Source organism: Filicampus tigris, chromosome 10 (assembly GCF_054856515.1).
Source record: "Filicampus tigris isolate MCC_2025a chromosome 10, RoL_Ftig_1.0, whole genome shotgun sequence".
NCBI lineage: Eukaryota > Metazoa > Chordata > Actinopteri > Syngnathiformes > Syngnathidae > Filicampus > Filicampus tigris.
Window position 1 is genome coordinate 920,269 of NC_141226.1, and position 13,764 is coordinate 934,032.

Genomic DNA, 13,764 nt, shown 5'->3' on the forward strand with positions numbered 1-13,764 from the left:
AGGGACACGGTCGAACGCCTTCTCCAAGTCCACAAAACACATGTAGACCGGTTGGGCAAACTCCCATGCACCCTCGAGGACCCTGCTGAGGGTGTAGAGCTGGTCCACTGTTCCACGGCCAGGACGAAAACCACATTGCTCCCCCTGAATCCGGGATTCGACCTTCCGACGGACCCTCCTCTCCAGCACCCCTGAATAGACCTTGCTGAGGAGTGTGATCCCTCTGTAATTGGAGCACACTCTCCGGTCCCCCTTCTTAAAAAGGGGGACCACCACCCCGGTCTGCCAATCCAGAGGCACTGTCCCCGATGTCCACGCGATGCTGAAGAGACGTGTCAACCATGACAGCCCCTCAACATCCAGAGCCTTTATGAACTCCGGGCGGATCTCATCCACCCCCGGGGCTTTGCCACCGAGGAGCTTTTTGACTACCTCGGTGACTTCAACCCCAGAGATAGGAGAGCCCACCTCAGAGTCTCCAGGCTCTGCTTCCTCAGCGGAAGGCGTGTCGGTGGAATTGAGGAGGTCTTCGAAGTACTCTCCCCACCGATCCACAACGTCCCGAGTTGAGGTCAGCAGCACCCCATCTCCACTATAAACAGTGTTAATGGTGCACTGCTTCCCCCTCCTGAGACGCCGGATGGTGGACCAGAATTTCCTCGAAGCCGTCCGGAAGTCATTTTCCATGGCCTCCCCGAACTCCTCCCACACCCGGGTTTTTGCCTCAGCAACCGCCAGGGCTGCATTCCGCTTGGCCAGCCGGTACCCGTCAGCTGCCTCCGGGGTCCCGCAGGCCAAAAAGGCCCGATAGGACTCCTTCTTCAGCTGGACAGCATCCCTTACCGCTGGTGTCCACCAGCGGGTTCGGGGATTGCCGCCACGACAGGCACCGACCACCTTGCGGCCACAGCTCCGATCGGCTGCCTCAACAATGGAGGCACGAAACATGGTCCACTCGGACTCGATGTCCCCCGCCTCCCCCGGGACGTGGGAAAAGTCCTGCCGGAGGTGGGAGTTGAAACTCCTTCTGACAGGGGATTCTGCCAGACGTTCCCAGCAAACCCTCACAATACGTTTGGGTCTGCCAGGTCGGGCCGGCATCTTCCCCCACCATCGGAGCCAACTCACCACCAGATGGTGATCAGTTGACAGCTCCGCCCCTCTCTTCACCCGAGTGTCCAAAACATGCGGCCGCAAGTCCGATGATACGACTACAAAGTCGATCATCGAACTGTGGCCTAGGGTATCCTGGTGCCAAGTGCACATATGGACACCCTTATGCTTGAACATGGTGTTCGTTATGGACAATCCGTGATGAGCACAGAAGTCCAGTAACCGAACACCGCTCGGGTTCAGATCGGGGGGGCCGTTCCTCCCAATCACACCTCTCCATGTCTCACTGTCATTGCCCACGTGAGCATTGAAGTCCCCCAGCAGAACGATGGAGTCCCCAGGTGGAGCGCCCTCCAGCACACCCTCCAAGGACTCCAAAAAGGGTGGGTACTCTGCGCTGCCGTTTGGTGCAAAAGCACAAACAACAGTCAGGACCCGTCCCCCCACCCTCAGGCAGAGGGAGGCTACCCTCTCGTCCACCGGGGTAAACCCCAATGTACAGGCGCCAAGCCGGGGGGCAATAAGTATGCCCACACCTGCTCGGCGCCTCTCACCCTGGGCAACTCCAGAGTGGAAGAGTGTCCAACCCCTCTCGAGAGGACTGGGACCAGAACCCAAGCTGTGCGTGGAGGTGAGCCCGACTATATCTAATCGGAACCTCTCAGCCTCACACACCAGCTCAGGCTCCTTCCCTGCCAGAGAGGTGACATTCCATGTCCCAAGAGCTAGTTTTTGCTGCCGGGGATCGGACCGCCAAGGTCCCCGTCTTCCGCCGCCGCCCAGCTCACACGGCACCCGACCCCTTTGGCCCCTCCCACCAGTGGTGAGCCCATGGGAAGGGGGACCCACGTATCCTTTTCGGGCTGAGCCCGGCCGGGCCCCATGGGTGCAGGCCCGGCCACCAGGCGCTCGCCATCGAGCCCCACCTCCAGGCCTGGCTCCAGATGGGGGCCCCGGTGACCCGCGTCCGGGCGAGGGAAAACGTGGTCCGTTAATTTTACTCATCATAAAGGGTCATTTTGAGCCGTGCTTAGTCTGGTCCCTCACCTAGGGCCTGTTTGCCATGGGTGACCCTACCAGGGGCATAAAGCCCCAGACAACGTAGCTCCTAGGATCATTGGGGCGCGCAAACCCCTCCACCACGATAAGGTGACGGCTCACGGGGGGAGCATACAGTACATGACTTATTTTGGTTGCATTATTAGCACAAAATCTTGGTATTTGAACAGGGGTGTTTAAACTTTTTATATCCTCTGTTCACATACACGTTCTTATTAACTGTGAGGTAGAAATACTGTAGACAAGTTCTTATCCTGTAACATTTGTTAACCAAATTAGTGACAAAGTCACACAGCTCAAAATTCCCTTTCAAGTACTACAAGCATTTGTGCTACTTCAGGTTACGTGCCTCTGACTTTCATATACCGGTAAATCAAAGTCTACCTTGCAGTGTGTCCAGAGGTTTCTCCATGTCTGTCTTGGAAGCGCTGGGATTTATCTCTCCAGAAGCCAAATCTGAGTGACCCACTTTTGTATCTGACAGATCAGGAATGGAATTCATCAGACTGGCCTGGGCTTCCTGCAGGACCTGGTCTAAATTTATGGTGGAAATTGAGGGCTGGTTTGTTGGATGGGTGCTTCGCTGGCATACACTGCTGGCTTCTTGACTCAGACTTCCTTCCAGAGATTCTCGTTCAGTATTCTGTCAAACAGTCACACACAAGTTCATAGTCATCATTAGAGGTGGGCACCGAGAACCCGGAATTGAGTAGAACTGGGTCCATCATTCCGGTTCTCCTGGAACCGTTCAGATTTTAGAATGTGGGTGCTAAGTTTCGATTCCTAGTTAGCCGCGCGGAAGAAGCACAAACGAAGTACGACCGATTAAAAAACAAAGTGTGTGCGCGCGCAGCCCCGGGCTGGCGGGCTCCTGCCGCCGAAGCTGCGTCGAAATAGCACAGAAGCTCGCGCCCACTCGAGCTGCCGTGGACCTCTAGGTCAGCCCCTCTGCTCGCTTCGTACCGGCCGGCAAGCACGCACCACGGCGGCGGCGACTCTGGGCGTGCGCCTGGCCCTTCCCACGGATCTCCACAGACACCGCGGTGGGTCGGTGATCCTGCCTGGGCTGGCCTGGCTGGCAAATTCGGCCGACGCCTAGCCATCAAACTGACGCGATGCAGCTTATGACCCAAAAGTCAGAATCGGCTAAGTACGTCTAATGGCAACATTGATTCAACAAGTTCAACTTACAATTGCACATATCCAGCTAATATTTAGTTTATAGCATACGCAGATGCACCATGTATATATTAGGACTTTTATTTTAAAATGCTACATCAGATTTGGATGGGACTTTTTGGGTGGACAGCAGGGCTAGTCTAGTGTCCTGCAGAACTGGTCTGTTATCACGATTGCTAAAGGATAATATTTCATGAATTTTTAAAATCAGGCCTGATGACAGTGAAATGTGCATATTTCAGGGCACTTTTATTTTGAAATGGAACGTCAGATTTGGATGGGACTTCCTTTGGTGGACAGCTGGGGGGGTCTAGTGTCATTCACGACTGTACTGTTGTTAAATGTCAATTGGATTGGTTTGAATAAAAAATGAAAACAAATTATACTTGCAGACATATATCCGTATTTCAAATACTCTTTATTTTTCAATGCATCTCAAGATTCAATTTAATCATTCTACATTCTCTCAGAAGTGGACTAGCTGCATTATAACAGAGAGCAACTGTTATGATTGGTTGTTTACATGATTGGTTGTTTACATGATGTATCAGTTGCTCTGCAGATGTTATGGTCCTTTTTATATCTTGTCCTTTATGATGTCATATAGGCCTAAAGTCTTACACTTTAAGAGTTTGAGTGACACACTGACACATTGTTAGTACAACAAATCTTCTTTGAGTGAGGATACAAACTCTCTTCCAGTCCTGATCTCTGTTGTTACTTTGTATTTTTGTTGATAAAGACTTTTTACTCTTCCACTTCTGTGTCATGTCTGTGTATGGGTCCAAATCCCGATCCACACCTGACAGAACGTACTGACCAGTCATGGACCCAGCAGACTCAGACACAATCCCTCAAGCCGGAGACATCACCATCTGCTCCTAAACATCTCTCCAACTCCAATTAGGTAATGATTGTCTCACTGGCTGCTGCTTTGCCTTTTCACTGGGATCCTCTCGTGTCGCTCCTCCACGATGGGTCGCTAAAGCCATCGCAAGTCCTGGTCTGCCTCCAACCGCCCTCGGCCTGCTGACCACCCACAAACCCTTCGTGTAAGCTCTCTCTTTGTCTCTCTCGTCTTTGCCATCAACTTGTCTTAATTTTGTACAGTCCCCTTCTCGTTGAACAGACAAAGTTTTGTTTTTAGATATAGATTTTTATGACTGTGAAGATGGCCATGATTTAGTTAATCTCCTTTCTGATTTTGATTCTGACATTGATTTTGGGCTTCCTACTTTTTCAAGTCCTCCACAGTTTTTGTCACATTTTTACGATTATGATCCCTTAGTTTCCGATTCAGATTTCGACACTGATTTTGGTTTTCCGTGTCCCTCCCCAAGTCATTATTCAAGCCCTTGTCAGTTTTTGTCACGTTTTTATTGATGATGATCTCTTAGTGTCCACTCCAGAACACTTTCCATCAGACACTGGCTTGGGCGCCCGGTTGGCCATTCGGTACTCCTGCGGGGTGGCCAACGTAGATGCCTGAGTAGAGGTTCTAGTTCCTCCCGTACGTCCGCTTTTTCCAGGTCGCGTCATTCCGGTTCCGGCGCCGCGCGAGTGGCAGCCCGCTACAGTAGCTCCGGCTCATCTGTGATCCTTTTCGTGTGTTTTTTGTTCCTTAATATTACTCTACCTCATACCTTTTTCATATAGTTGATAGTCGTAACTTGCGTAGCAATAGAGACCCAAACTGCGGTATTCTTGCTGCTGCTGATGGCTATTTTTTGTGCAATCGTGTCCGGCGACTTGGCTCGGAGCCGCGCCCCAATTGTCTACAGCCGGAATCAGCTGTTAGCACTCCGTGCTAACCCTGCGCTGGCTCCCGGGGCGAGACCCAATATCCCCCGTGAGCTGAGGAGGAAGAGACGGGGATCTCGTGCGGGGGTTAAACGCCGGGAAAGGAGGAGACGATACCATCCCGTCCTCCCGTCTGTTATCATGGGGAATGTTAGATCTCTCCCCAACAAGATGGACGAGCTAGCGGCGCTTACCCAGCATGAGAGGGACTTCCGGGACGCTAGCCTGATGCTATTCACGGAGTCGTGGCTAACAGCGCTAACGCCGAACGCGGTCGTAGAATTGGACGGCTTCCAAATCATACGCGCGGACAGGACGCTGGAGAGTGGAAAGAGGAAAGGAGAAGGGCTGGCTGTGTTTGTGAACGATAGATGGTGTAATCCTGGGCACATCACGATTAAGGAGCAGCTTTGCAGCAGGGATATTGAGCTGCTAGCTGTTGGCATGAGGCCATTCTACATCCCGCGAGAGTTTAGTCATGTGATCGCGGTGACCGTCTACGTCCCACCAGCTGCCAGCAGCGACACAGCCTGTGATGTCTTGACTGCAGCAGTGAGCAGGCTACAAACACAGCACCCAAATGCCCTGATACTCATCTCTGGTGACTTCAATCATGCCTCTCCTTCCTCCTCTCTGCCTTCATTCACACAGTACAACATAGAGGAGCGGAAGACTGTGCAGCGCCAGCTGAGGAGGAGGATCAGAGAAGGGAACAGGTCCTACAGGAAGAGGATGGAGGAGCAGCTGCTGCAGAATAATGCCAGGGGAGTCTGGAGGGGCCTGAAGACCATCTCAGGCCACGGACAACCCAAGACCCGGACTGGGGGGGACCTGCAGTGGGCAAATGAGCTGAACCTCTTTTTCAATAGGTTCGATCAGATGCCTGCCTCCACTCAGTCTCTCCTGCTGCAGCCTACACCTACTCCTCCTGCTGGGCGTATCACCCCCCCCCCCCCCCCCCACCCCCCTTTTCTCCACAGTCTCCAGCTCCCAGCTACACCAGATAGCCACCACCCCCTCCTGCCCAGCCTTGGCCTTCACAACATCTCAGGTGAGGAACCAGCTGAAGAAGATGAAGGCGAGGAAGGCAGCGGGTCCAGATGGCATCAGCCCCCAGCTCCTCAAATCCTGCGCAGACCAGCTGTGTGGAATTGTCCAGCACATGTTCAACCTGAGCCTGAAGCTGGGCAGGGTCCCCCAGCTATGGAAAACATCCTGCCTGGTCCCGGTGCCAAAGACCCCCCACCCGAAGGAGCTCAACAGCTTCAGACCAGTGGCACTGACGTCTCACCTGATGAAGACCCTGGAGAGACTGGTCCTTGTCCACCTGCGCCCCTGGTTAGCTCCTCAATGGACCCACTCCAGTTCGCATATCAGCCTGGCATCAGTGTGGATGATGCCATCATCTACCTCCTCCACACTTCACTCTCCCACCTGGAGAAGGCGGGGAGCACTGTGAGGATCATGTTCTTTCAACACCATCCAGCCCACCCTACTGGGAGACAAGCTGGAGCGGGCGGGGGTGGCACACCACCTCACCACATGGATCCAGGACTACCTCACAAACCGGCCACAGTATGTGAGGACACAGGACTGTGTGTCTGACGTGCTCCTCTGTAGCACAGGGGCCCCACAGGGAACTGTCTTGGCTCCCTTCCTGTTCACCCTCTACACCTCGGACTTCAACTACAGCCCCCCTACCTGTCACCTGCAGAGGTTCTCTGACGACTCTGCGATTGTCGGCCTCATCACAGGCGGAGATGATCGGGAGTACAGAGAACTTACTCAGGGTTTTGTGGACTGGTGCCAGCAGAACCGCCTCCTGATCAATGCAGGGAAATCCAAAGAAATGGAGGTGGATTTCGGTAGACGCCAGCACTCTTAAACTGCACCAGTGAATATCCGGGGAACAGATGTTGAGAGAGTCTCAACTTACAAGTACCTGGGTGTTCATCTGAACAACAAACTGGACTGGTGCGACAACACAGACGCCCTCTATAGGAAGAGTCAGAGCAGACTCTTCCTACTCAGGAGACTGAGGTCTTTTGGAGTTCAGGAACTTTTAGGACTCGGTGGTTGCATCGGTCATTTTCCAGGGAGTGGTCACCTGGGCAGGCGGCGTCTCGGCCCGGGACAAGAAGCGGCTGGACAAACTCTGTCGGCCGGCTCTGTCCTGGGCTGCTCCCTGGACTCTGTGGACTCGGTGGGGGACAGGAGGATGTTGGCCAAGCTGTCATCAATGCTGGACAACCCGGACCACCCCCTCCAGGGCACCCTAACAGCACTCCACTGCTCCCTCAGTGACAAGTCTGTCACTGAGGGAGCTAAGAATTGTGCCCCTAAACCCCCCACCCCCCAAAAATACAAGTGTACTAAAATGTAAATCATGTAACTGTGATCATTTTCAGCAGGTGCAATGCTCACCTCAATAGGTTTGGCAGTGGTTTTCAAAGAGGTTTTGCCTTGGTTTGTTACACCCTCGCTGTGCAAAGGAGAGATTCCGCCGTTCCTTCTTGCCTGCTGCTGTCAGACTCTTTAACAAGAACATTGTGTAGTCTCTACAAACTGGCGGACATTAGTGCAATTGTGCAGTCCTGCACCTGAGCTCATATCGTGCAATACCCTATATTCCCCCCTACTGTAATACCGTGCAATACTCAACATTCCCCACTACTGTTAGTCTAGTTTTATTTTTATCCAATGCTGTCCCTTATATTTCACTACAGCACTGCAGCACTGTCACTTACTTAGAGTATTTTTTCTCTGTACTATGTACTGGTCAAAATGAGTGTTCCTCATAATTTTTATGTATGTGTTTGTTGGTGTGTATATACATGTGTATATACACATGTTACTGCGTATATTTACATAGGTTTGATCCTAAATGTTTGCCGTCAGTGTTATACATTAATGGCCACATTATGCCGCCGTCCCTGTGTGACCTATATCTTTGCTGCTGTAACAATGAAAATTTCCCCACTGTGGGATCAATAAAGGCATTCTTATCTTATCTTATCTTATTCCGAACCTGTACCCTTAGTGTCCATGGCTGAACCCTTGCCTTTGGACAACTTCTTTGGGTGCCCGGTTGACCACTTACACGGGACCCTGCGAGGTGGCCAAGGTAGCCGTCCGAGTAGAGATTCTGGTTCCTCCCATAATCCAGCCTTTTCCAAGTCATGTCATCACGAACCTTTACCCAAGCCACTACACTCCCCGCCTTTTTCGACACCTCGTTCACTGTGTACTTCTTCACCTAGTTGCGTTCATCCCGTTTCTTCTAGTTTACCTTCCTTACTATCTGTACTCCCAACCCCTCGTGTCTCGTGTGCGTCCCAAGCTATATGGTGGGAGGCTGATGGGACAGAGCCCCTTCCTGGCGCCTCAGCAAATGCCGGCCCCAGTCCTGATGCCTTGGCAGTGCCAGGCCCCCTTTCCAGCACCTCGGCAAATACAGGCTCACAGGCCGGCCCCTCTGCAGTGCCAGGACCCCATCGTGATGCCTCAGCAAATTCCGTCCCCCGTCCCAGTGCCTCGGCAGTGCCAGACCCCCTTACCGGCACCTTGGCAACTACAGGCTCCCATGCACACTCATCTGCAGTGCCAGGCCCCCTACCGGCACCTCGGCAACTACAGGCTCCCATGCACACTCATCTGCAGTGCCAGGCCCCCTACCAGCACCTCGGCAACTACAGGCTCCCATGCTGGCTCCTCTGCACCCGGTGCCTCAGCAGTGCCAGGAACCGGTCCTGGCACCTGGGCAACTACAGGGTTCCATGCCAGCTCCTCTGCAGTGCCAGGCCTCCTTCCCGGCACCTCAGCAGATGCAGGCCCCTGTTCTGGCTCCTCCGCTCCAAAAGGCTGTGACTCTGCCCCAGCGGAGCAAGCTTTGCAGCCTTATTCTGATTTTGATACGGCAGTGCACGGCCTTAGGCTGCCCCCTGATTCTGCAACAGTGGCGCAAGGCCTTCAGTTGCCCTCCGACTCTGCTCTGGCGGCACAACCTCTGCGGCTGTCCTCTTGGTTTCTGCTCCGGCGGCACAAGGCCTTCGGCTGCCCTCTGCTTCTGCTCCGGTGGCGCAAGGCCTTCGGCTGCCCTCTGACTGTGCTCTGGCGGCGCAACCTCTGTGGCTGCTCTTGGATTCTGCTTCAGTGGCGCAAGCCCGGCGGTCTCCTTCCGATTCTGCTACAGCGGCGCAAGGCCTGAGGCTGCCTTCATCCCCTGTGTGGCCCCTTGGACGCCCACCAGACTGGCCCCGCCAAGAACCTCTCTTCTGGCCTCCGGGTCACCCACCTGACGGACTCCGTCAAGAATCTCTTGTCCTGTTCTGGACGGTCACTGGTTTGGCCCCACCAGGACCCTCTCGTCAGGCCTCCTGGACGCCCACCGAACTGGATTTAGAATTTAGTTTCATGTTTTCATCATGGTTCTTTTGTAAGTGTCCGTTTAGTTACTTTAAATCTTGTTGTGTTATATTCAATTTTTTTTTTTGGACCTTGTTTCTGTTGTTGTTTTAGATTCTGGGCACCAGGTGGTGCCCCTTGAGGGGGGAGGGTACTGTAATGACTGGTTGTTTACGTGATGTATCAGTTGCTCTGCAGATGTTATGGTCCTTTTATGCTCTGTCCTTTATGATGTCATAAAGTCCTATATATGTCCTTTATGATGTCATATAGTTCAACGTCCGTGTCATGTCTGCGTATGGGTCCATATCCCGATCCACACGTGACAGAGCTTATTTAGAATATTGTAGCGACTTCCAAGAACATGCCATCAGACGTAGTATAATTAACGCATTTTATTAGTCCAACCGGCTACTGTGGGCCAGAGCCGACGACAATACAGTACAACAACCGTTAAGTTCCCCTCTCCTTCGTCCTCCGCTTCTCCTCTCTCGCCCGCACCCTCTCCCATCTAGCGAGCCTCGCGATGCATTCATTAGCCTCGAAAACAACACAACTCGGCAAAACACAAATTGGACCACAACACAGATAACCCAATTCGTTACAATATTTATTTCTAACCCAAAGCAATGACGTCCAGTTCAACGTAATGGCGTGCTTTTATTCTGAAGGGGGCTTTCGCCGCTTGTCAGCGACCTGTTACCGTAATGCCTGATATGAAGGAAATTAGGGGCGGCTACCTTGACTTCATTTTTTGAGTGGAGGCTGGCTTGACCGCAGTTAAATACTGTACATACAGATACATCATACGGCTACATAGACTGCTTAGATTAGATAGTCTTTCCTTGCTAGCATTGTGTTTGTCATATGTATTTTGTCTAAAGCCAGACAAGGTTAGCCAATCAATTGGTGTTCAGTAGCATGTTTTCAGTAACAGCTGCATTTTTGTATAGTCTTCAACTTCTCAAAAATAAAGCGCTTGAGAAAAATAATACTAAATAATAGTAGAAACAAATGTATTAAAGTAAATATACTGGTTAAAAACTGCCCTTTGAGTAATCCATGGTAAAGTTCACAAATGGTAAAAAGTTCATGAAGAAGTTCATGTGATTTGTCCAAAAACAACTCCTTTTTTGTTGTTAAGAATCGGAATCAAGAATTGTTAGGAACCGGAATTTAATCAAAGAACCGGAATCGGAACCGGAATCATCCAAATTCAAACGATGCCCAACCCTAGTCATCATAGACACTACATTTTATAAAGAAGATTTTTAAGACATTGTAATAATTACGGTTTGCAGATGATAAAGAATGCTTTTAATACAGAATTGACTTGGTATGAGAAGATTATATTTTTAAAGAACATTATTCTCCTTTAAAAAACATGGGCCAGTATGTTGGTAAATTATATTGAATATTTTGAAATATGTAATAACAAACACAACAAAAATACAAACATTGGTAATTAAGTGTTATGATAATGTACAATTGGAAAATTATAGACCGACAACACAATGAAAACATAATTTGCTTAACAAAACTGCTCATAAAAAGCTCATGAAAAAAAAACATTTTCTTCAAAAATAAAAGGTGAATACAATGCTCTTCTTGAACTGCAAATAAGGACTTTCATCACTTCAGAAAAAAAATGCAAACGGTCCAGTAAGAATTGTGCCCCTAAACCCCCCACCCCCCAAAAATACAAGTGTACTAAAATGTAAATCATGTAACTGTGATCATTTTCAGCAGGTGCAATGCTCACCTCAATAGGTTTGGCAGTGGTTTTCAAAGAGGTTTTGCCTTGGTTTGTTGTGTGCTTCTCTTGAGTTGTTTGTGGCACGTTTGATCTGTGAAGTTCATCTGACTGGAGAGGAGCGGATCGCTTCTGCAGGGCAGGGCTGCCCTCTCTGCTACATGTACTCACCTTCACGACACAGGATGATATTTGTAACAGTATTTCAATCCAAATTTTTTATACCATAAATACAATATACAGTTGAACCTTGGTTCACAAATGTTCATGACCAAATACGTTTTTGAACATTTTCAGACGAATATTGCTTCAGTTATGAACTGTGCTTCAATTTGTGAACAATCACTGCATCCATGCACAAAACGTAGTAGTGTTTTCTCTTACACAGAGCGAATGTCATTTACGGATGTCTCATACAGGTACGCATCTTTCAGATTTTTTTGCTCTAAATTAGGCCTCAGATGGTTCCCAATAAAGTGAAAAGCGCAAATTATTATTGCATTTTTGATGCGCTTAAAAAAGTGTTATGGTTGAGCATGTGCCACAGGGGGCCAGAGGGCTAATTTTATTTATTTATTTTTTTTTTTATGGGGAAAAATGTTCTAGTTCACTAACATTTTGGTTCCCAAACAATCTCCAAACAAATTCAGTTTGTGAAGTGAGGCCCCACTGTATTCGAAAAAGTATTGGAAAAACATGTCATTCGCAGATCTGGGCATTCCGCCTATGAGACGGACTGGTCCGCCTATCCGCTTACAACGGACACTCATTTTGTAAGGCAAGAAACGATAGACGGGAAACTTTAAAAAATAGTTGGACTAAGCGTAGTCGGAAGCCCATTTTTTCCCGTCTGTGTAATCGTCTATTTTCGCCCGCCCCCCCCCCCCCTCAAACCTTAAGGCTCAAGGGCTAAATGCGTCTCCTTTAAATGCTGCAAGGCCTCCAAGGTCCTGGAAGGTACATAAAACAAACAAAAAAAGGTCCTAGAAAGTGCTAAAAGGAGATGCATTTAGTCCGGCCGTGATGAGGCTGTGAGTCTTTCGTGTCAAATATTACCCAGTGATTAAAGTTTTATTTTTTATCCTAAAATTAGTTTAACTTAACTAGAATCCCGCAGTGCATTTTAGTGGTAGTTTGTCTTTTTTTTTTTTTTTGTTCTTTAGTTTGCTGAAGTTGGTAGTCGGAAATGCTAACGGAAGTCCATTTAAAATGATAGTCGGACCGGCCTATGGGCAATTTCTATTTGACACAAAATGGACAAAATGGCGGACAATTGGTGCTCCCTCCTGCTCCGGGGCCAAGCCTACAGCGCGCTGAACTTCAGTGTCATAATCTGATGAGTTAAACAATAAAATACGTCCATTGCCAACAATGACACATCCAACAACAAAATGGTGGATCAGCTCAAATGCAAATAACCAGCTAACATTACCATATGCACAGTATTTTCTATAGCAAGTGAGCGTGTGTTCTCATCTGCAGTAATAGACACACATGCCCAATACAGTGACATTGTAAATGCATACTGTACCTGCTGCTAATCTGAACTGGATTACCAAATTGCTCTGCTTTTGTCTGTCCACACAGTAGGTTAGCTCATCAGTAAGAGTTCAGTGTATACATATGTACGCTTGTCTGTGTTTAATTTCATGAGGTTTCAGAAATAAAGCTCACATGAAAGTAATACATTAATAACTTATCAATTCAAGTTCATCAATTTGGCATTAATATTGGTTAAAGATAACCCTGCTAGAAATTTATAGTAAAGTCAATAAAAAAGTGAAAAGTTAATAACAAATACATTTATAGACAAGTTTAGATGATTTCATTAAAAAGGTTAGCATCTCCATTTAAACCAGAGGTGTCCAAACTTTCAAGGGCCAGATAGGGAAAATTAAAGGAGGCAAAGGCTGCTTTGATATCGTTCATTTAACACCAATCCAATTCATCAGGTTGTAGATAGATCTGAAGCTATAATATATTCATTTCTATATACGGTACAGTTGGAAAAAAACACCAGCTAGGTAAAAAAGGAAAGCAATGATTTTTCAAGACTTTGGCGTGGCCCGTGGCCCTATCGAATGATGACTGATTGGTTGAAAACAGGAAAGGAAGTGAGAGATGACAAACCTCTTCTGTTCTCCAGCCTTGCCACTCAATTTAGAAACTAAGTACTGTAATGCAAGGCAGGATAGTGTGAGGGAAGTAGATAAAAACAGCGGAGCTAAAGTAAAAAAAAAATAAAAAAAATGGCTGGTGGAAATTCTGCTTGGCTGGAAACTTAAGAGAGTCGCCAGCCACAGTGGCTGGAAAAAAGTTAATAGTGAACCCTGCTTATAGTGATTTCATTAGTCACAAATTATTTAAATTCAAGATGACACACTGAAATAGATATTTTATTATTTGTCTTTTCTCAACAGTACAAAATGAAAATGTTCACTGTATGGAAAAGGGAA

General features: G+C 48.8%; 1 protein-coding gene across 1 annotated transcript in view; it reads right to left on the reverse strand.

Moving 5' to 3' along the window:
- Window positions 1–13,764, reverse strand: part of LOC147140343 (sickle tail protein homolog) — a 237,456-nt gene that overhangs the window by 83,231 nt on the left and 140,461 nt on the right. Inside the window, exons 16-17 of the mRNA XM_086043119.1 lie at window positions 11,318–11,479; window positions 2,557–2,815 (exon numbers count right to left, since the gene is read on the reverse strand). Coding sequence (XP_085899245.1) covers window positions 2,557–2,815; window positions 11,318–11,479 — 421 coding nt within the window. The remainder of the gene's footprint in view (window positions 1–2,556; window positions 2,816–11,317; window positions 11,480–13,764) is intronic.